Source organism: Muntiacus reevesi, chromosome 1 (genome assembly GCF_963930625.1).
Source record: "Muntiacus reevesi chromosome 1, mMunRee1.1, whole genome shotgun sequence".
NCBI classification, from domain to species: domain Eukaryota; kingdom Metazoa; phylum Chordata; class Mammalia; order Artiodactyla; family Cervidae; genus Muntiacus; species Muntiacus reevesi.
In genome coordinates this window covers 154,143,242-154,168,201 of record NC_089249.1, presented here as the reverse complement: position 1 = coordinate 154,168,201, position 24,960 = coordinate 154,143,242, and the positions used below count along the sequence as shown (strand labels likewise).

Below are 24,960 nucleotides of genomic sequence, written 5' to 3'. Positions count from 1 at the left end.
AGGTAGAGGGTAAGGAAAAAAAACATTCAGTCCAGAATTCCATACCAGTGAAAGAATCTTTCAAAGCTGGAGACAAAATAAAGTCTTTCTCAGACTGAAAAAGCTTATGAGAATTTATTGCCAGCAAACCCACACTACAAGAAACAAAGGAAGTAGTTCAGGCAGAAGTATGATACCATATAACAACTTAAACCTGCAGAAAGAAATAAAACAAATACAATTAAAATTTAATTATTTTTTCCTTATATCTTATTGCCCTAAAAGATAATTATCTGAAGAAAAATAGTAGCAACATATTATTTGTTATAGCATATGCAAAACTAAAATATATGAGAAAGTGAAAGTCAGTCAGTCGTGTCTGACTTTTGTGACCCCCGTGGACTATACAGTCCATGGAATTCTCCAGGCCAGACTACTGGAGTGGGTAGCCTTTCCCTCCTCCAGGGGATCTTCCCAACCTAGGGATCAAACCCAGGTCTTCCACATTGCAGGCATATTCTTAACCATCTGAGCCACAAGGGAAGTCCAAAAATATACGAAAACAACAGTACAAAAAATAAGTGAGAAGAATTGGAAATACAAAGGTATAGGACCATCACACTACATATGAAGCAATATCTTATTATTTAAATGTAGATTTTCGTGGCTTAAAGATTGTATTTTAAAACCTAGGACATCTACTAAAAAACCATTTCAGAAGAGATATTACAATAAACCAACAGAGGAGAAAAAATTAGTGGGAAAAAGTTTAGTGAAAAAGCAAGATATGTGTATCGTCTCAATGTATCTCCTCACATGATATTGACTAATTTACAAAGGTGAAGAAACCTGGGAGACATCATCCTAACCAAGTGTCAAAGTTAACACCATCAATAATAAGACACATTAACATCATGTACCTCCTGTTGCACTGAGAAAGGCACAAAATTACATCTGTGGTATTCTTGCCAAGAATGTATAAGCTTAGTCTATCATGAGAAAAATCACACACATCTAAACTTAGCAATATATTGCATGATATCTAAAATGTCATGGTCTCCAAAAGTGTCATGGTCATGAAAAAAAGATCACAGACTAGAAAGGGCTAGAAACACAGGAAAACTAAATGCATTGTGGAATTTAAATCAAATACTGAACCAAAAAAAGTACATTAATAGAATATCTAGTGACATTCAAATAAAGTCTGTTGTTCAGTTAACAGTATTGTATCAACAGTATAATAGTACCAAAATATAGTACTATACCAATTGTATTGTGTTTATGCAAAATGTTAACATTAGAAGTCTGATGAAGGGTATCAAGAACACTGCACTATTCTGCAACTCTTCTGTAAATCTCTAGTATTTTAAGATGTTCTTATGCCCTACACATGTTGTTATACATGCTCCAGAGTTATGGAAACTCATTCATAATGAAATTGTTTAGTTTCTAAGTCATGTCTGACTCTTTTGCAACCCCATGGACTGTGACCGACAGAACCCTCTGGCCGTGTGATTTCACAGGCAAGAATACTGGAATGGGTTGCCATTTCCTTCTCCAAGGGATCTTCCCGATTCAGGGATCGAACCTGTGACTAACTAACACAGAGCATACTTAGTCTTCAGTTCAGTCACTCAGTCGAGTCTGACTATTTGTGACCCCATGAACCACAGCACGCCAGGTCTCCCTGTCCATCACCAACTCCCAGAGTCCACCCAAACCCATGTGCATTGAGTTGGTGATGCCATCCAACCGTCTCATCCTCTGTCGTCTTCTTCTCCTCCTGCTCTCAATCTTTCCCAGCATCAGGGTCTTTTCAAATGAGTCAGCTCTTCACATCAGGGGGCCAAAGTATTGGAGTTTCAGCTTCAACATCAGTCCTTCCAATGAACACCCAGGACTCATCTCCTTTAGGATGGACTGGTTGGATCTCCCTGCAGTCCAAGGGACTCTCAAGAGTCTTCTCCAACACCACAGTTCAAAAGCATTAATCCTTCAGCACTCAGCTTTTTATATAGTCCAACTCTCACATCCATACACGACTACTGGAAAAACTACAGTCTTGACTAGACAGACCTTTGTTGGCAAAATAATGTCTCTGTCTTTTAATATGCTATCTAGGCTGGTCATAACTTTCCTTCCAAGGAGTAAGCGTCTTTTAATTTCATGGCTGCAGTCATCATCTGTAGTGATTTTGGAGCCCAGAAAAATAAAGTCCGCCACTGTTTCCACTGTTTCCCCATCTATTTCCCATGAACTGATGGGACCAGATGCCATGATCTTAGTTTTCTGAATGTTGAGATTTAAGCCAACTTTTTCACTCTCTTTCACTTTCATCAAGAGGCTCTTTAGTTCTTCACTTTCTGCCATAAGCGTGGTGTCATCTTCATATCTGAGGTTATTGATATTTCTCCCAGCAATCTTGACTCCAGATTGTGCTTCCTCCAGTCCAGTGTTTCTCATGATGTACTCTGCATATAAGTTAAATAAGCAGGGTGACAATATACAGCCTTGACGTACTCCTTTTCCTATTTGGAACCAGACTGTTGTTCCATGCCCAGTTCTAACTGTTACTTCCTGACCTGCATACAGGTTTCTCAAGAATATCTTAATATCTGAGGAACTATGAAACAATGTTTGTCACTGTTTACTATGAAGAGAGTTTAAGCTTGGCTATCATGTTTTTAAAACATACAGCAATTCTGTGTTTGACAGTAATCTACCCACAAGAGAAAGAAGTATTAAATGAGGACACCAAAAAATATAATTAAAAAATTACTAAATTATCAAGTTAAACAAAACCTAAACCAAACAACAAAAGCCAAAAATAGATTACTAAAAGAGAGTGAAGTTATTGAGAGTAGATCTTAAGCATTCTCACCTCGAAAAAAAAAATGTTTAATAAGAAATATAAGAGGGAATGAAGAAAATGAGAACCACAGCATACATAGGAAGGAACTATAAATGCTTTCATGTGAACATTTTAAGCAAAATTTTACTTAAAGACAGAAATACAACTAAACTTTTTTAAGAAACTATATTGCAATATAGTTTCAAATAAGTAGCAAATTATTTAAAAATTGTCAGTATAAATACAAAGTTCTAAAGATAGGAATTTAAAATACCACATTACTTTTTCTTTCCAAGCACACACTGATTTATGTCAGCTAATCCTTGAAACCAGCAGAAAGAATAGCAAGTCATCACATTTACAGGTATAATCACCAGACCACTTATTTTGTGCTACAATGATATTTTGTTCAAACCACTTCCAGTAAATATTACTCAGCCATTAAAAAGGATACATTTGAATCAGTTCTAATGAGGTGGATGAAACTGGAGCCTATTATACAGAGTGAAGTAAGCCAGAAAGAAAAACCAATACAGTATACTAACACATCTATATGGAATTTAGAAAGATGGTAACGATAACACTATATCCGAGACAGCAAAAAAGACACAGATGTAAAGAACAGTCTTTTGGACTCTGGGAGAAGGTGAGGGTGGGGTGATTTGAGAGAATAGCATTGAAACATGTATATTATCATATATGAAACAGATCGCCAGTCCAGGTTCGATGCATGAGACAGGGTGCTCAGGGCTGGTGCACTGGGATGACCCAAAGGGATGGGGTGGGAAGGGAGATAGGAGGGGGATTCAGGATGGGGGACACATGTACACCCATGGCAGATTCATGTCAATGTATGACAAAACCACCACAACACTGTAAAGTAATTAGCCTCCAACTAAAATAAATAAATTAAAAAAATAAAAATAAAAAAAATAAATAAACCACTTCCAGTAACAGAAATAAATTAGTTACATATAATATCAAGGCCATCAGTTGAAAATAAACCCATTTTTCAAATGAAGTTAACTTGTAAGTTAGCAAGCTTTGTAAAATATCAAGATCAAACCACATCTAATTGAACTGAAAAACTTTAAAAACAAAACCATGTACATTTTTTATTTTCTTTTAAATGTTCAAATCATATCCTTTGGCTTAATTTCATAGCAGTAAGGGGATTCCTTACTACATGCTCCATTTGAAGAGTATACCTGTGTTCTAAATTACAGGTTAGATTAGTAGTACTACAAATCAATAAATATTAAGCCATATTTCCAAATTTCACTTAACAATGGGCATATCATTCCCTGCTGGGTGATTAACATACCGCATTCTCACCAAGTCTTAAACCCTCTGAATTTTCATCTATCATGGGTTTTATAAAAGAGGAGATGTCTGTAATAGAGTATGTATGTATGTAACAGAGTAGTTCTAGAACTAGAACTAGATTACATCCAAAGGAAAAGTAACATATGAAGCAAAAGCCAATAAAGAAATAAGCAGAAAGTTAAGTTGCAGTCTGGGGGAAAATGTGGACCTCAAACAGTTTTGATTTAATAATGTGAACCATTAACTGTAAGTTTAGTAAACTGAGAATTTCATGTTTGTAAAAACTCAAGTTTTCCTTTGAAAGGCAGAAAACAATTCTTTCCTATCCATTTAATTATACATTAAGTAGAAGTGATCTTTTATCACACTTAGTTTTCTCCTGAGAGGCAGAACTGTGAAAAACTTCAAATAGGTTGGATTAGAGCTTTCTTTACAGTAGAATGGTACAACCAGAAATAAACAGGAGAGAAAAAATTATTTTTGAAATGCCAAGAAAAAAACTTGCAAAGAAAAGGATTTCTTTGTGAATAATATTTCTCAAAAAGCCACAGCAGGTAGAAACCATCTAAATTTTATTTGCAAGAAAATGAAATCAGTCCAATCTATTCCTTATATAACCGGGCCTCCCTCTTTCCCTCTTTCCTCAAATCTTATGTTTGCCAGATAAGGAAGACTGACAGCAATAAGAGTCACAAGTCTGACTAGCAAAGACTTTTCCAATATCCAAATAATGGAAATGGAAAATAGACTTAAAAATAAGTATGCTAACAATAATTATCAGTGAAATATTTTAGTAAGCAACTACCATATGCTACAACAAAATTACTAAGAAACATACTTTCTTTCCTCCAGAATATTAGAACCTATTTGAAATCAGAGCATAAAAATATTTAAATTACCATTATGTAATGTAAGCAAAAGCTCTTTCATTTGACAACGTGAAATAAGCTGTGAGTGACAGAAAAGTACAGGAGTTCAGAAAAGATTAATACACTACAGAAAATCTAGTAACCTTAAAACTACAATATTAAAGCTATTAAAATTTTAAAGGGGAAACGAGTTCAAAACCACAGTTTTACCCCTTATTAGCTGAGTGAGCATGAACAATTTACTTAAAGCACTGGGCCTCAGTTTCTCATCTATAAAATAAAGATAATATCTATCTACCCACCTTAAAGATAATATCTACCTGCTGGGAAGATTACATGAAATAATGTAGGTAAATCACTTGACACGACACCTAGCACAAAGCAGACCCTCAATAAAAGGAGAGAAGGTAGAGGTGGGTGGATGATGGTCAGATTACAAACTGAGAAACTGAAAACTTCTGTAGAATTTTAAAGGGCTTACAGTCCCATAAAACAAGGGAAACAAAGAAAGCTACAGCAGAGGAGGAGACACTGATATGATGAGGTATTCCTTCACAGTAAAATCTCTTTTGTCACAGCAAAGATCTGTGCAAATATCAGCCAGTGCCTAATGGCCACTGATGAAGGCCAGCACTCAATGCTTGGCTGCTTTCTGACGATGACAGAGACTCATTATGTCACTGGTTAGACTAGTTCATTCATAAAACTGCAGGTGTTCATACACTGTATAAAGTAGCAAAGCAATGCACATTCGAGGAACTCTATAGCCACATCTTGAGTAAGGTGGAAGAAGAAATTGTTCTATCGCATTTCAAGATAATTATTAAAACACATTTCTTCAAAAGTAAAATTGGTGGAATGGAAATGTCTCAAAGCACCTCAATGAATCTCAAAATGAGACAGATTATGTGCATAATTTTCCTTGGGTTTGACACTTTAGATTTACTGTCTTTACTATAAACTTCTATTAATACAAAATTATCTTTGAAGACTGGAAATTCGGTAATGATCCAAAATTGGACACGCTGATTTGCTTCACTTTTGCCCTAAGTTGGGACATGTAGTTAAAGATAAATACAAGCACTCTGAATAGAGCCTTTCTTCAACAAAGCAGCTATGTCAGCACAGGCAGCAAATTAGAGCAGAAACTGAGTGCAAAGTTCAAAAACCATTTCCAAAGAGCACGGAGTACTTAAAACGTAGTATGGCTAGGCTAATGTTTACTTGTCCTTTGTTTCACTTAGCACTGGGTTATTAAGTATACATCAAATAGCTTCCCCTGGATCTCACAGAGCTCAGTGGAAATATTAATTTATTGAAGGAGTTTCATATGTATAGACCTTCCATGAAACAACTAGCACAGCATCTTGTCCATTATCTATGTCATAAAGCTGTTAAAAGGATTAATCAAAATGATAGTATGCACAAGTGTTTCAAACTTATAAAGTTCCATTAAAATATTTACTTGTACTATAATTTATAATTGACTGTTTTTATGGAATATTATTAGAAATTAAGACATAAGTAGACTCTTCATAAATATTTACTGTTTCAGAGATCTTGAGTATAAACTAGTCCAAATTCCTTAATTTTATATGATGTTCAAAGAGAAGTAACTTGGCCTAGACCACACTAAATAAAATTGTAACAAGAAGTTTGAAAGTCAGAGTCCTTGATTCAAGATGAATGCAATGGGTTTACCATGATAGTTAGCTGCCTCGTAGCCTCGTATTTTGATTACTCGAAATAAACACAAGCTGCACAGACTCCTACTCTCCACTGGCCCAAAATCTTCTATGAAAACAGAATATGAGCATTGGGTCAATACTGGAGGCCAGATTTACAAGTTATAATGTATAGTGACCATGCAGCATGTTTCCATGTAAGAAGGCAATTCTTTGGTAAAAGATTCTAATCCATTGCTAATAATTCTTCCTTAGGTGTTCACCTTCCTGGATGTACATTGAAAATACTTGTCTGCAAAGAAGGAATCACTGCAATGACATTAATCTTAACTAAAAATGCAGAACAACGTGAAAAATGTAGTCTGGAGTGGATAGAGACACAGGGAGTAACACTACAGATTCACACCAGGTGGAGCAGTATCTCAAGGTGCTTACCAATATTGTTAAAGCTGATGTTATTTGGTTTTCAGAATCTAGCATATATAAGCCAACCTGTAGTTGCCCCCAAAATAAGCAGTCAATTGTAGGACACTTAAAACACTGGGTTTGGAAGCACTGCTCTGTGCATAGCTATATAATGAAAATAATGTACAGGATCAGAGAAAGTGACTAACAAAGTTGCTAGGACTGGGCTTTCATACAAAGTTCTTTTTTATTTGTATGTTTAAATCTACAAAATGGCAACAATATTTGCAATCATTACTTTTTCAGGAAATTATACCCATTTCTGAATATAATATGCATGTATAAGACCACCTGTTTTATCAATTTCTCAGTACACTTCAGACACCATATAGTGTTAACATGTTTTTAAGCTTCCATTGTATCGCGCATAAATCTGGGTAAACTGCAAGCATTCAGTACCAACAGAATGAGTTTTCTGTTACTGGACTTTTTAAATTTCATTACAATTCCAAACCGTGATGCCTAACTTACATTCCTCTCCATATCTCTAGTAAAATATGCACAAAAACACTGGAGGAGATGTCTAACTGATATGTATAGCAAATCTGAAATACAAACATGTCCTAAGTTAACAACTTAAACTATGCAACCACTTCCACAAGGCCCATAAAATACAAAGCAGTGATAATCATAATTTAAAAACACAAAATATAATGCACAGACAAAATATATAAAACACCACATAAAAAGTTTCATCATCCTAATGAAAGTTTGAACTAGTAATGGATTATTCAAAATACTTGCTTCGTTCATTAAAAGCCACAATGTAAAGTGAGTTCTACATAAAAACAAGGTAAATGAGAACTTTTACAGAGTAAGATAGTTACATAGCACAGGTATCGTTTACTGTGAATAAAAGTGGATTATGTGCAAAGAAAAGTCAGCTAAGACAAATATTTCCCAAAAAAAAAGGCCCAAAGGATGTTTGGGCCCAACAAAGTATAAGACTGCATTTCTGCAGAAAGACAGCATCACTGTTTTTAGCCCAAATGCTATTTGAATATTTTTCCAAGTTTTAACTCACAGTTGGAGAATTCCTGTACCATTCCATTATTTAACTACCTGGGGAAATCCTCCTCTTGCAATATTCTAGATTATTGGGTTAAGAAAATAGCCAGATTCAGTAAGAATTTAACCTTCAAAACTAATGAAACAGACCAATATGAAGCAGACAGGAAAGAACTTATAGCCATTCCCCCAAAAATGGTAATTCTTACTTCAAAGACCTGTAGTCCATTACTCCCAATATACAACCTCCCTTTACTCCAGGACCATGTATGAGTGGCTTGATGAGATTTTTAACCTTAACCAGTAATTTGCATCAGCCTCTCCAAGATATACTCTAAAAATATACATACTAAATAAAGCAATCTTCTTGCTATTGCAAAAGAAGTTGCAAGACAAGAAACCTGGTGATATTATTTCAAATAAGCTACTGTCCTTTCCCCCTTCCACCACAGAGAAACCAGGAATATGTCACCTCTATCATGCTTTGTTAAGAAAATCCCAGTGGTGAAAGCATGGTTTTGAAGTCAGGCCATACAAATATTTATTAACTTTGACAAGTGCTAAAACATGAAAAAATAACATAATGAAACAGGCAATCCTAAAAATGTATATAAGTCAGTAGAAGTTTAAATTAGTGCAACCAATCTGGAAGGTAATATAACTATAATCATCCAAAAGACTAAAAATATGTATATAATTTGATCCAGAAACTCAAGCTATTAACTGAATTTATTCACTGTCTTCCAGGAAAAAAGTAGGTTAAATATGCAAGGATGAATGTACAAGAATATCCTCTAACACATATAATTTCAAAATATCACAGAAATTCTAACTATCTAACAGTATAAGACTGACTGGTCAAATTACTCTGCTATAACCACACCATAAAGCATCAGCCAAACATTAAACATTAGAAAGAATGATGAATGGTCACATTTACTCAAACAGAAAGACATTCATGATAGACCATTCAATGAAAAACTCAAGACCACAAAATGGTAGGAGTAGAAAACTCTAATTTGCATTAAAAAAATTTTTTAATCATATAATTAAAATAAAATATTCTGGAATAACATATACAAAAAAGTTAAACAATAACTATCTCTAAATGATGGAATTAAATGTGATTATTAATTTAGCCTTTATAAATTAATAGTGGCAAATCTACACAAAACACATAGATAATTAAGTTAATTATATAAATCTATGTATGGACTTGAACATAGCTACGTATCTAATCTGAGCTCTATTATTACCTTGAGTTTCGACTTTTGAAAATTAACATTTCTTCAAAATTCTAATTTAGACTTCTTTAGGATTTCAAAGGCACTGAGAGATATGTGTCATCCCAACACAACCAACACTGTTCCTACACTACTGTACAATTTATTTTTAGTTTGCTTTGCAATTGTAAATAAAATACAATTTTGTCAGTGTGCAGTGCTATGCTGGGCCTTGCCTTCTGAGTTACTGCCCAACCCCTCTCCAAGAACAAAAAAAAAAAAACTAAACCACTTCTATAATAAACTGCCTGAAGTCCATAAGGAAAGCCACAGCACAATGCCACTTCTTTAATAACTTTAGAAAGAGTAATCATCACTGAGGCCCCCCACCTCCACCCCAAGAGAAGCAGAAACATCAAGTAGACTTATTCAGACATTCAACAAGTCTGACTTCCCTCTCCTTCCAAACATCTCTACCACAATACTACAGGGGAAAATGAAGCTTAATATACAGTAAGAGAAGTTCAAAGATAATTGAAATTACCTAAGATTTCATAATAATTTAGCAATTTAATACTGAACTAAATATGAACTTCATATTATATATATGACATTCAGATTGTCCTCATTCAGATTAGAACTATAGATGGACCATGTATGATATACTGAACCACCTATAAGTAATGCTAAAGACATTCCAGAATTCATAAAATTTCATTGTCAAAATAAAGAGTTAGTTGCTCAGTTGTATTCAACTCTTTGCGACCCTATGGACTACAGCCCACCAGGCTCCTTGGTCCATGGAATTCTCCAGGCAAGAAAATTGGAGTGGGTTGCCATTTCCTCCTCCAGGGGATCTTCCTGCCCCAGGGATCGAACCCCCATTTCCTGCACTGCAGGCAGATTCTTTACCATCCTAGCCACCAGAGAAGCCCAAATAAAGAAAAAAGCACTTGAAATAAGTCAGACAGTGAAAGACAAATACTGCATGATTTCACTTAAATGTGTAATCTACAAAGAAAACCAAATCATAACAACAGAGTCTTTAAAGTGATAGATGCTAGCTGTGGGTGGAGAATGGTGAAGGTGGTCAAAAGGTTACAAACTTCCAGTTTTAACATGAATAAGTTCTGGGGGTCCAATGTACAGCATGGTAACTATAGTTACAATACGGTACTATATAGTTGAAAGTTGCTAAAAGAATAATGTGTTAACTAACCTCACTGTAGTAACCAGTTTGCAATATATATGTACATCAAATCATCACATTGTATACTTTACACTTACACAATGTTGTTTCTCAAGTATCTCAATAAAGCTGGAAAAAAGAAAAAAGCACTTACCACTAAGTCCCAATTATTTTGTTCAAGCAATGTAATAGCTTCATCAATGTTTTCAATGCCAGTACATGCCTGAAAACAAAGTAAGAATTTTAGATAGAATTTTGGGAATGGAGAGGTTAATTAGCGTTGAAAGAAATAAACAGCATAATGTGCAATTTAAGTTTGAACAGGTATATGAACAAAGCCAAGACACTAAATGCCTAATACTTCTAAGCATTTTACACAGATGGTTTGAAAATTGTTCATTACAATATAACTTAACATTACACTGAAGTAAAAGACAATAAAGTAATAAAGTATGTTTAAATGCTGATTGGAGCCCAGGATGATCACTACATCTCTGTTGGCCCAGGACAACTTCTATTAAACAGCTTCTGAAGAACAATCATGTGTTTAAAAAAAATGAACTCTGATCCATACTTTGCACTTTATTCAAAAATTAACTCAAAATAATAACAGACAAAATACTCACAGTAGCCACTGCCAGAACCACAATGCTGAAAGGAAAGCAGTAGCAGCAGCCCTCACTGCCAGATCAGGAGGAGACTGCAGAGGGCTGAAAGTCCATCAGACTACCTAGCCTTCGAGGCCCTCCCGTCATGGCAAGGAAAACCCTGGTGACTCCAAGTCAGCCCTTCACGATGATTCCAGCATTGCTCAGTCTCCCATCTCCTCCCTGGGGCAGGGAGAAGGGTTAAGCCTCAGATCTGGCTCACGAGGTCACAGCAGGTAGGGGGCCAATGCTGAACTGCCTTTTCCTGGACCAGGCCACAGGGATCCCTCCAGGGAGGCTTTTACAAAAAGCGGAGAAATCCTCGAAGTTTCACGAGCTGGTCTCTTACTAAGAATACCTGTCCATCCATGGATGGATCCCAGGTTATGAAAGGCAAGATTCAACTGCCCTGTCTGCTGACGCTTTGCCAAAAAGGTCCACTGTTCATATGGGGACTTAGCTCTTTTACTTCTACCACGCAGGCATCAATGGATCCCCTCTGTGAGACTGTGCCTTCCCACGGCCCTCTGTAACCTACCAGCCATATACTTCCTTGTGGCCCTGTAATGGCTAGTGTGGGGCTATTCCAACAACCAGTCAGTGACACCCACTCCCATGGCCACTTCCCCCATTTGGGGTCCAAAGTTGTGTTTCATCACTGGTGTGCAGTGTACATACTTCTGATCGAGCCTCCAGAGACTCATTTTCAGGATCACATCTTTGTTCAACTGCCTCGTGGATTCTCTTCACCCTAGCCAATGACTGCTCAACAGGAAACTTCTTTGGTGCTGTTTCTTATTCATCTGTCCACCCAGCCTCCAGGGTTGCCCTTAATTCCTGAGAGGCATAGGGCAGTTCCCTTCTAGCTGCTTGTTTTTAAGTTCTTTACATGTCACAACCCCTACACCCAATAGTGTCAGCTGCTCTGTGAAACTGACCAGGTGGTTCGATCCCAGGTCAAGTTTGAATGACTAGTAGTCATACTCTCTGATTGGCTATACTTCATGTTTTCAAGTTTCATAGTTTCTGCACCAATAGCATGATCCCCACCACTATGGTCTCTGGTCAGTATACTTTGTAAAACTGCGTCCCCTCATAGCCGTTCTCAGTGTTCACACAATCTTTGTCACTTTCAACAGTATAGTACTCTTCTGCCCAATTGAGTGAGGCCACTGTACTGTCTAGACTTTTCCCATCTCCCAACATGGAAAAATTATGAAACTTTACACAATATTGCCTTTCTGGTCCTCCCCATTCTTCTAGTGCCAATTTCTTTGGGTCTGAGACAGGCCCAAGAGGTGTCCTCTAAGTGTCAGATGGGCCTACCCTATGTCCTCTTTGACTTCCCCGGTGGCTCAGACGGTAAAGCGGCTGCCTACACTGCGGGAGACCCAGGTTCAACCCCTGGGTCGGGAAGATCTCCTGGAGAAGGAAATGAGCAACCCACTCCAGTATTCTTACATGGAAAATCCAATGGACGAAGAAGCCTGGTAGGCTACAGTCCATGGGGTCGCAAAGAGTCAGATACGACTGAGTGACTTCACTTTCAGTTTCTTTCTTTCTTTTATATCCTCTTCAGCCAATTTTACTTAAGATTACATCTCTGTGAGGTCACCAGCCCTTTTGCTTGAATTCTGTGAATCTCCCCCTGGCCTATCTTTGAGTAGAACCTAGACAGTACTGTTGCCCACTCCCAACCTTCTTTCCCCACATCCGTGGCACTTGTTGTTGTCTATGAAAATGGCAGTGAACAGATTCAGTTTTGAACTGGCCCCAAGGAAAGAGGTCGGAGTTGTATGAGCAAAAAGGAGGAATAAGAGCCACTGGAGAACTGAGAATGAATTATTTTAACTTTTTTTATATTAGTAACAAATACAGTGGAAAATAAACAAATACATACATATCTAAATAAATAAATAAGTAACAGACATAAAGTAAAACCCCAAACTACAAAGCCTCTAAATTTGTACTGTTGGATATGGTAGCTACTACACACATATGGCTGGTGAGACCTTGAAATGTAGTTCAACTGAGTTAAGATGTGTTGTGTTAAATACATACCAGTGTAGGAGTTAGTATACAGATTAAAATGGAAAGTATCTCATTAATAATTTTTCTAATGCACAAATGCTGAAATAATCATTTAAAGTATATTGGCTTAAAGGCTCCCCTGGTGGCTCTGTGGTAAAGAGCCCACCTGCCAATACAGGAGACGGGATTAGATCCCTGGTCAGAGAATATTCCACATGCTGCAGAGTAGCTAAGCCCACGCAACACAACTACTGAATCTGCACTCTAGAGCCGAGGAACTGCAACTACCGAAACCCATGCACCCTAGAGCCCGTGCTCCACAACAACCGAAGCCACCACAATGAGATGCTCACGCACCTCAATGAGAGAGTAGCTTCTGCTCCCCATAACTAGAGAAAAGCCCATGCAGCAACAAAGACCCAGCAGAGCCTAAATAAATAAACGAAATTATAAAAAATAAAATATATTGGCTTGAATAAAACACACTTAAATTTATTTTACCTATTTTTTCTGTTTCTTAATGTGGATACTAAAAAAATGTATTACATATATGATTCATTCTATTTCTAATGCTATACTAAGAAGAAAACATAGAAGGAAATCTCCGTGACATTTAGATACAAAAGCAAAAGTACAATCCAAAAAACTGATAAAATGGACTTTATTAAGAACTACCACTCATGAAGACCAAAACAGACATTTCTCCAAAGAAGACAAAGAGATGGCCAAGAGGTACACGAGAAGATGTCAAACATCACTATTTGTCAGAGAAAAGCAAATCAAAGTGACAATGAGATATCACCTCACACCAGCCAGAAAGGCTATCATCAAAAAATTCACAAACAATAAATGCTGGAGAGGGTGTGGAGAGAAGGGAACCCTCCTATACTCTTGGTGGGAATGTAAATCGGTACAGTCGTCATGGAGAACAGTGTGGAGACTGCTTAACAACTAAAAACAGAGCTATCATATGACCCCGCAATCCATTCCTGGGCATATATCCAGAGAAAAACATGATCCAAAAAGATATATACACCCCAGTGTTCACTGCAGCACTGTTAACAATAGCCAAGACATGGAAGGAACCTAAATGTCCATCAATAGGGGAATGGATAAAAAAGATGTATATATACATATATATAGTTCTTACTCAGCCATTGAAATGAATGAAACAATGTCATTTGCAGCAACACGGATGAACCTAGAGATTGTCATACTGAGTGAAATAAGTCAGACAGAGAAGGAGAAATATCATATGACATCCTTTATATGTGGAACCTAAAAAGAAATGATACAAATAAACTTACAAAACAGAAAGAGACTCACAGACTTAATGAGAACAAACTTATAGTTGTCACGGGGAAGGATGAAGGAAGGGATAGTTACAGAGTGTGAGATCAATAAATACACACTGCTATATTTAAAATGAATAACCAACAAAAACCTACTGCATAACACAGGGAACTTTGCTCAAAGTTATGTGGCAGCCTGGGTGGGAGGGAAGTTTGGAAGAGGATGGATACATGGATATGTATGGCTGAGCCCCTTCACTGTTCACCTAAAACAATCACAATATTGTTAATCAGCTATACGCCAATAAAAAGTTAAAAAAAAAAAAAAAAGATACTGAAAAAAAAATAAAAGAACTACCGCTCATGAGAAAAGGGGACGACAGAGGAATAGATGGTTGGATGGCATCACCAACTCGATGGACATGAGTTTCAGCAAGTTCTGGGAGCTGGTGATGGATGGTCAGGGAAGCCTGGCAAGCAGCAGTCCATGGGACCGCAAAGAGTCAGACACAACTGAGCAACTGAACTGACTGACTGACGGCTCACGAATTCCCTGGCAGTCCAGTGATCAGAGCTCAGGACTTTTACTGCTGAGGACCCATGTTTGATCCCTTACTGGGGAACTGGATTCTGAAAGTCACCCTGTGCAGGCAAAAAAGAATAAAGAAAAGTTTTGAAAACAAATAACTACTACTCTTTGAAAGGCACTGTTAAAAGAGAATGAAAAGGCAAGCCACACACTGGGAGAAAATATCTGCAAAATACATGTAACAGAAGATGAATAACCAGAATATAAGAATTTTAAATTCTTAAAATTCACTTTATACAATAGCAAAAGACTTTAACAGAAACTTTACTAATGAAACTATACATGAGAATAAGAACATGAAAAAATATTCAACATCATTAGTCATAAGGGAAATGCAAAACAGAGAGATATAATATCCATACAGTAGAGTGACAAAAACCCAAAGTACAAACAATATCAAGTGACGGGAAGAATGCAGAAGAACTGGAACTCTCATACACTGCTGGAAGCAAAATTATATAGCCACTTCGAAAAACAGTGCCAACAGATTAGCAGTTTCTTAGAAAGTTATGAAACAGTAATTCCACTCCTAAGTACTTATCCAAAAGAAATAAAAACTTATGTTCATATGAAAATTACACATGTTTATAACAGCTTTATATATAATCACTGAAAACACAACATACCCCAAATAGCCTTCAAAGTACATTCATACATTAGAAGATGACTTAGCAACAAAAATGAACAAATTATTAACGGCACAAAACAATGTGGATAAATCTCAACTGTTATGTAAAAGCCAAACTAAAAAGGCTACACACTATATGATTTCATTTATATGACATTATAGAAAAGGCAAAGTTATAAGAACAGGAAACATAATAATGATTACCAGGGTTATCAGGTGGGAATAGGGGCTGACTACAAACATCAAGAGGGAATTCTGGAGAGTAAAGGAACAGCGTAAATCCTAAATTACATAAAAAAGCAAAACAAGTAACACATTTTAAAATGGAATCTTCATTTTAAGCTATAGGAAGAGACAGGAATAATCCAAAGGACTAATAAAAGCTACTAAAAACAAGACTGGGAGCTGACTATGGCTCAGATCATGAACTCCTTATTGCCAAATTCAGACTTAAATTGAAGAAAGTAGGGAAAACCACTAGACCATTCACGTATGACCTAAATCAAATCACTTACGATCATATAGTGGAAGTGAGAAATAGATTTAAGGGACTAGATCTGATAGACACAGTGCCTGATGTACTTTGGAAGGAACTTGGTGACACTGTAAAGGAGACAGGAATCAAGACCATCCCCAAGAAAAAGAAATGCAAAAAAGCAAAACTGCTGTCTGAGGAGGCCTTACAAATAGCTGTGAAAAGAAGAGAAGAGAAAATCAAAGTAGAAAAGGAAAGATATTCCCATTTGAATGCAGGGTTCCAAAGAATAGCAAAGAGAGATGAGAAAGTCTTCCTCAGTGATCAGTGCAAAGGAATAGAGGAAAACAATAGAATGGGAAAGACTAGAGATCTCTTCGAGAAAATTAGAGATACCAAGGGAACATTTCATGCAAAGATGGGCTCGATAAAGGACAGAAGTGGTATGGACCTAACAGAAGCAGAAGATATTAAGAAGAGGTGGCAAGAATACACAGAGAACTATACAAAAAAAATCTTCACAATCCAGATAATCACGATGGCGTGATCACTCACCTAGAGCCAGACATCCTGGAATGCGAAGTCAAGTGGGCCTTAGGAAGCATCACTACAAACAACGCTAGTGGAGGTGACGGAATTCCAATTGAGCTATTTCAAATCCTAAAAGATGATGCTGTGAAAGTGCTGCACTCAATATGCCAGCAAATTTGGAAAACTCAGCAGTGGCCACAGGACTGGAAAAGGTCAGTTTTCCTTCCAATCCCAAAGAAAGGCAAGGACAAAGAATGCTCAAACTACCACACAACTGCACTCATCTCACACGCTAATAAAGTAATGCTCAAAATTCTCCAAGTTAGGCTTCAGCAATACATGAACTGTGAACTTCCAGATGTTCAAGCTGGTTTTAGAAAAGGCAGAGGAACCAGAGATCAAATTGCCAACATCCGCTGGATCATCAAAAAAGCAAAGGAGTTCCAGAAAAACATCTATTTCTGCTTTATTGACCATGCCAAAGCCTTTGACTGTGTGGATCACCTGTGGATCAACTGTGGAAAATTCTGAAAGAGATGGGAATACCAGACCACCTGACCTGCCTCTTGAGAAAACTGTATGCAGGTCAGGAAGCAACAGTTAGAACTGGACATGGAACAACAGACTGGTTCCAAATAGAAAAACGAGTACAACAAGGCTGTATACTGTCACTCTGCTTATTTAACTTATATGCAGAGTACATCATGAGAAACACTGGACTGGATGAAGCCCAAGCTGGAATCAAGGTTGCCAGGAGAAAAATCAATAACCTCAAATATGCAGATGACACCACCCTTATGGTAAAAAGTGAAGAAGAACTAAAGAACCTCTTGATGAAAGTGAAAGAGTAGAGTGAAAAAGTTGGCTTAAATCTCAACATTCAGAAAACTAAGATCATGGCATACAGTTCCATCACTTCATGGCAAATAGATGGGGAAACCACGGAAACAGTGGCAGACTTTACTTTGGGGAGCTCCAAAATCACTGCAGATGGTGACTACAGTCATGAAATTAAAAGACGCTTACTCCTTGGAAGAAAAGTTATACCAACCTATACAGCATATTAAAAAGCAGAGACATTACTTTGTCAACAATGGTCTGTCTAGTCAAGGCCAAGGTTTTTCTAGTGGTCATATATGGATGTGAGAGTTGGACTACAAAGGAAGGTGAGTGCAGAAGAATTGATGCTTTTGAACTGTGGTGTTGGAGAAGACTCTTAAGAGTCCCTTGGACTGCAAGGAGATCCAACCAGTCCATCCTAAAGGAGATCAGTCCTGGGTGTTCATTGGTAGGACTGATGTTGAAGCTGAAACTCCAATACTTTGGCCACATGATGCAAAGAACTGACTCCTTTGAAAAGACCCTGATGCTGGGAAAAATTGAATGTGGGAGGACAAGGGGACCACAAAGGATGAGATGGCTGGATGGCATCACCGACTCAATGAACAAGAGTCTGAGTAAACTCCGGGAGTTGATGATGGACAGGGAGGCCTGGCATGCTGCAGTCCATGGGGTTGCAAAGAATCAGACACGACTGATCGACTGAACTGACCTGAACTGACAGTTAAGACAGAGCAGAAGTTACACAGGAGGAAGTAGAAAGAAAAACTACAGGAGTAGCAAGTGTAACAAAAGAAATTACCAGAAAGCACAAGCAAATATATACCTATTCAATGACACTATTTTTCTTCAAAAAAAAAAGACAAAAGTAGAGGAGGTAGTTCTAAGAGCCCATCCCTCCATAGAAACATACATCAACTGAGCAAAAACAGTCAGAATCAAATTTGCCAAAACTCTGGAAAGTGGTGAACGCTTTATGTCAACCAAGCAAATACTGAAACAAGATAAAGGTGACTTAAAAACAGCATGAAAACCTTAAAACATTTTTACTTCCCCCTTCTTCATTCTTGGGTCAATAACAATCTTGAATCCACTAGCCCACATTCCAATGGTTGGACCCTCGATCCTAGTTCTACAGGGAGCAGAGTATACTTTGTTTTCAAAGAATTTGTTTATCTATTGTGACCTGTGTGGGGCTATCTCAAGGACTGATTGAAGGCACTCTCCTTTGATCAGTTTGCCTCTCTTCAGACAGAAAAGTAGCTATCAAGGGGCAATTCTTTGAAAAAAAATTTAAAGAAAATGAAAAATCCACTACCAGAACTTCCCTGGGGGTCCAGGGGCTAAGACTCTGTGCTCCCCATATAAGGGTGGGTCCATGGTTCAATTTCTGGGCAGGGAACTAGAGCCCTTATGCCACAACTAAGAGTTTATATGGTGCAACTAAAGATTCCATGTGCCACAACTAAGACCCAGCAGAATCAAATAAGTAAATAAAAATAAATATTTTAAAAGAAAAAAAAATAAAATTCACTGCCTTTTGGGACAAAATATTACAGTTAAGTGAAATAAGATGTCTAAAATCTGGAGAAAAAGCTGCAAAGTGAATTTCTTTGGGAAATTAGGGCACTGAAAAACATTTGGGGAATTTAGAAGGACATGCACATGTCCAAGGTAAGATACCTACTCACAGAAAACTACTGGCTCATCTCTAGGCTTAGCATAAGCAGGAAATAAAGGCTAAATAAAGGTGTGGAGTTTCACACAACCCAACTGAGTGTTAGAGTGCCCCAACACAGAGCCAGCATGCAAAGACTAGGAAAGAATTTCCTTTCTTCGTTTTCTCTCTTTCTTCTTATTTTCTTTGTTACTCTAGGTGTCCAGGAAATCTCTCTCACAACATTAGCAGGTCACAGCTAAAGAAAAAGAGATTTCAGATACTGTTACACACAAAATGTTTATATCCTCCTAACCCCTTTCAAACTCATATGCTGAAGTCCTAAGGCCCAGTGTGATGATGCATGGGGATGAGCCTTTGGAAGGTAATTAGGTTTTGTTGTTCTTCAGTTGCTCAGTCGTGTCCGACTCTTTGAGACCACACAGATTGCCACACACCAGACTTCCCTGTCCTTCACCATCTTCTGAGGCTTGCTCCAACTCATGTCCATTGAGTAGGTGATGCCAGCCAACCATCTCATCCTCTGTCATCCCCTTCTCCTCCTGCCCTCAATCTCTCCCAGCATCAGGGTCTTTTCTACTCAATCGGCTCTTCCCATCCAGGTGGCCGAAGTATTGGAACTTCAGCTTGAGCATCAGGTCTTCCAAAGAATACTCAGGACTGCTTTTCTTTAGAATTAACTGGTTTGATCTCTCTGCAAGTCTCTCTCAAGAGTCTTCCCCAAAATCACAGTTAGAAGGCATCAATTCTTTAGCACTCAACCTACTTTATGGTCCCATCTCTCACATCCATACAAGACTACTGGAAAAACCATCACTTTGACGAGATGGACCTTCACTGGTAAAGTAATGTCTTTGCTTTTTAATATGCTATCTAGGTTGGTCATAGTTTTTTCTTCCAAAGAGCAAGTACCTTTTCATTTCATGGCTGTAATCACCATCTACAGTGATTTTGGAGCCCAAGAAATAAAAAGTCTCTCACTGTTTCCATTGTTTCCCCATCTATTTGCCATGAAGTGATGAGACCAGATGCCATGATATTAGTTCTTTGAATGCTGAGTTTCAAGCCAGCTTTTTCACTCCCCTCTTTCACACTCGTCAAGAGGTTCTTTAGTTCCTCTTTGCTTTCTACCATGAGGGTGATGTCATCTGCATACTTGAGGTTATTGATATTTCTCCCAGTAATCTTGATTCCAGTTTGTGCTTCATCCAACCCAGCATTTCGCATGATGTACTCTGCATCCAAGTTAAATAAGCAGGGTAACAATATACAGCCTTGACATACTCCTTTTCCAATTTTGAACCAGTCCATTGTCCCATGTCTGGTTCTAACTGTTGCTTCTTGACCTGCATACAGGTTTCTCAGGAGACAGGTAAGGTGGTCTGGTATTCCCACCTCTTCAAGAATTTTTCACAGTTTGTTGTAAACCACGCAGTCTAATGAAGCAGATTTTTTACAGAATTCTCTTGCTTTTTCTATGATCCATTGGATATTGGCATTTGATCTCTGGTTCCTCCACCTTTTCTAAATCCAGCTTGAACATCTGGAAGTTCCAGTTCATGTACTATTGAAGCATAGTTTGGAGAATTTTGAGCATCACTTTGCTAGCATGTGAGAATAGTGTAATTGTGCATAGCTTGAACATTCTTTTGCATTGCCTTTCTTTGGGATTGGAATGAAAACTGACCTTTTCCAGTCTTGTGGCCACTGTTGAGTTTTCCAAATTTGCTAGCATATTGAGTGCAACATTTGAACAGCATCATCTTTTAGGATCTGAAATAGCTTAGCTGGAATTCCATCACCTCCACTAGCTTTGTTCATAGCGATGCTTCCTAAGGCCCATATGACTTCACACTCCAGGATGTCTGGCTCTAGGTGAGTGATCACACCATCGTGTTAGGTTTAGACAAGGTCATAAAATTGGAGCCCTCATGATAGGATTAGTGCCCCTTATAAGAGACAAAGAGAACTTGCTCTAGTTCCCTCATCTGTCTCTCAAGGCCATGGGAGAAGAAAGTGAGAAGGTGGTCATCTGCAAGTCAGAAGAGAGTTATCAGAATTCAATTGTGCCGGCACCATGATCTCAGAGTTCTAGCCTTCACAACTATGCAAAAATAGATTTCTGTTATTCGGTATGTTGTTTCAGTAGCCTTAGCAGATTAAGACAGAAACCACTCATAACCAAATAAATTACAAAAATAGTTTATAAAGTCACTAAACAAACAGAAAATTACAACCCACAGAAAGCAACAAAAACAAGCCATGAGTAATGGGGAAGAGTCTTATTTCCCAAGTTACCAAGCTACAATATTTTAAATGCCACTTTTCAAAAAAAATTATGACACAGGCAGGTAAACAAAAAAGATGGTCCATTCAAAGGAGAAACAAATAGAAACTATCTATAAGGAAAGAACAGAAATCAGACTTACTAGAGAAAGACTTTTAATCACTATCTCAAATACGCTCAAAAAATTCAATAAAAACCATAAAAAAAGAACTAATGAAAACCAGAAAGATGAAGTGTGAACAAATAGAGAATATCAATAAAGAGATAAAGATTATTTTACAAAACAACAACAAAAAAATCTAGAACTGAACAGTACAATAACTGAAATGAAAAATTAGCTACAGGATTTTAAGAACAACTTTAGGCAGGCACAAGAAAGATCAGAGAACTTGAGGATTGGCCAACTAAAATTATCCAGTCTCAGAAACACAAAGAAAAATGAACAGAGCCTAAGAGATAATATGGGACCCCAATAAGTGTACCGGTACATGCAGAACATGGAGTCTCAGAAGGAAAAGAAAGAGAAAAATATTTGATGAAATAATAGCTGAAAACATCCTAAAAAACTTCCTAAATTTGACCAAAGATAAGAAACCATATATTCATTAAGTTCAATATGTTCCAAGAAGGATAAATGAAAGACACCCATAGCAAAACACATTATGATTAAGCTGTGCATGCTTAGTCGCTCAGTCATATACAACTCTTTGTGACACTATGGACTGTCGCCTGCCAGGTTCCTCTGTCCATGGGATTTTCCCAACAAGAATACTGGAGCGGGTTGCCATTTCCTCCTCTAGGGGATCTTCCCGAGTCAGGGATCAAACCCATGCCTACCCACATCTCCTGCACTGCTGGTGGATTCTTTACCAGTGAGTCACCAGGAAAGCCCATGATTAAGCTATCAAAAGCCAAAAAGAACCTTAAAAATAACAAGAGAAAAGTATTTCATGTATAAGGAATCCTCAATAAGATTAAAACCTAATTTCTCATCAGAAAATGTAAAGGTTAGGAGACAGTGTGATAACATATTTAAAGTGAAAAACTAAAACTGTGAACCAAAGGAAAAAAACTGAGTAATATTTTCCTAGATAAACAAAAGCTGAAGGAGACTGTCACTACTGGATCTATGCTTCAAGAAATGCTAAGTGGGAAATGAAAAGACACTAGACAGTCACTGGAAGCTATACAAAGAAATAAAAACACTGGTAAACAGGTAAATATTAAAGCCAGTATTACTGTGCTTTTCATTTGTAACTCCTCTTTTTTCTATATGATTATCAGAAAAATGCACAAAACAATATATATAAATTGATGTTAATGGGCACATAATATATAAAGGCACAACATGTGATTACAGCATAAAGGAAGAGAGATAGAAGCATAGCTGTATACTGCTGAAGCTGGTATTAATTCAAAATAGAAAAACTTAAAAATATACCAAAAAGGAAATCAGAAAGGAATCAAATCAGTACAATATAAAAAAGTCAAACATGAAAGGCAATAATGAAGAAACAGGGCAGCGGGTATGGAGAGATGACGCATTAAAAAAACAGTAAAATGGCACAATTAAATGTTTCTTTATCAGTTATTATTTTAAGCATAAGTGGATTAAACACACCAACTAAAAGGCAAAGATTAGCAGAAGTAATAAAAAGACATGACTCAACTAAAGGTAATCTGCAAGAGACTAACTTCAGATTCAAAGACAAAAGTAGGTGGGAAGTAAAAGGACAGAAAGATATGCAGGCAATCACTAACCAAAAGAGAGCTTGGGTGGTTGTACCAATATGAGATAAAATGGGCTTTAAATTTTAAAAAAATTATAGGATAATTAAAAGGGTATTATATATTGATAAAAGGGATAACCCTCAGAAGATATAAAAACAATAAACATACAGATAATAATAACAGAGCCTCCAAAATGTACTAAGAAAAAATTGACAGAATTTTTGACAGAAAGGAGAAACAGTTATACAATAATAGCTGGAGATGTTAATACCCTACTGTTCTGTACTATGGTACAGAACAACTAGAAAGAAGATCAATAATGAAATAAAAACCTTGAAAAATATTATAAGCCAACTAGATATAACACACATTTGCAGAACACTCCACTCCCAACAGAAATATGTATTTTTCTTTAGCACATATGGAATATTCTCTAGGATAACACATTCTACAAAGCCACAAAACAAGTTTCAATAAATTTTCAAACACTAAAATTATACAAAAGATTTTTTCACTACCAAAACTGAATGTACAGCTATAAATATCTTCATTTTAAAAAACAAAAGATCTCAAGTCAATAATCTAATTTTATACCTTAAGGAACAGAAAAAGAACTAACTAAACCCAAAGCCAGAAAAAGGAAGAAAACAATAAAATTAGAGTAAAAATTAATAAAATACAGAATAAAAAACAGATAAAATTAACAAGACCAAATGTTGTTTCTTCACAAAGACTAACAAAATTGACAAACTTCTAGCTAGACGAAGAATAAAAGAGAGAAGACTCAAATTACTAAAGTCAGAAGTGAAAGTAGGGATATCACTACTGACTTCATACAAATAAAAATATAAAAATAATGTTGTGAACAATTATATGAAAATGAATTAGGTATCACAGATGAAATGGAAAAATCCCTAAAAAACAAACTACCGAAACTGACTCAAGAAAAAAATAGAAAACTCAAATTGGCTTAACAACAAGCAAAAAGATTGCATCAGCAATCAAAAGGGTAATCTAAAGGCTTCCAACAAAGAAAAGACAAGAATGAGATGGTCTCACTGTTAAATTCTACCAATCATTAAGAGAATTAATACAAATTCTTCTGTAACATTTCCAAAAACCTGAAGAGGAAACACTTCCTAAGTCAGTCTATGAGGTCACTATGACCCTGATAACAAAGTCAGACAAACAGAGCACAAGGAAAGAAAACTAGAGACCTATATACGTTACAGATAACGGTGAAAAAACCCTCAGCATAATACTAGCAGTATGGAATAAACCACATGTTAGGAGTATAAGGCATGATCAAGTGGAATATTACAGGATTGCAAGGGGGTTCAACAAAGAGGAATCATTATACCACATTCATAAGCTAAAGGAAAAACAAAACAAACAAAAAAATATGATCTGTTCAAATGATTCAGAAAAAGAATCTGAAAAGCCAACAACCTTTCATGATAAAAATACTTAGACTATGAATAAAAAGGAACTTCTTTAACATGATAAAAGACACTTATGAAAAACTCAGAACCAAATCATACTCGATTATGAAAGACTAAAAGCTTTTATTTACCCTAAGATCAAGAACAAGATAAGGATGCCCACTTATGCCATTTCTATGCAACATTATATAGAA

The 24,960-nt window shown here is 36.8% G+C and overlaps 1 protein-coding gene across 1 annotated transcript in view; it reads right to left on the bottom strand.

The window, feature by feature from the left end:
- FAF1 (Fas associated factor 1) overlaps positions 1 to 24,960 on the bottom strand; it is a 481,413-nt gene that overhangs the window by 423,684 nt on the left and 32,769 nt on the right. Inside the window, exon 2 of the mRNA XM_065913426.1 lies at positions 10,750 to 10,818. Within this exon, the coding sequence (XP_065769498.1) occupies positions 10,750 to 10,818 (69 nt within the window). The remainder of the gene's footprint in view (positions 1 to 10,749; positions 10,819 to 24,960) is intronic.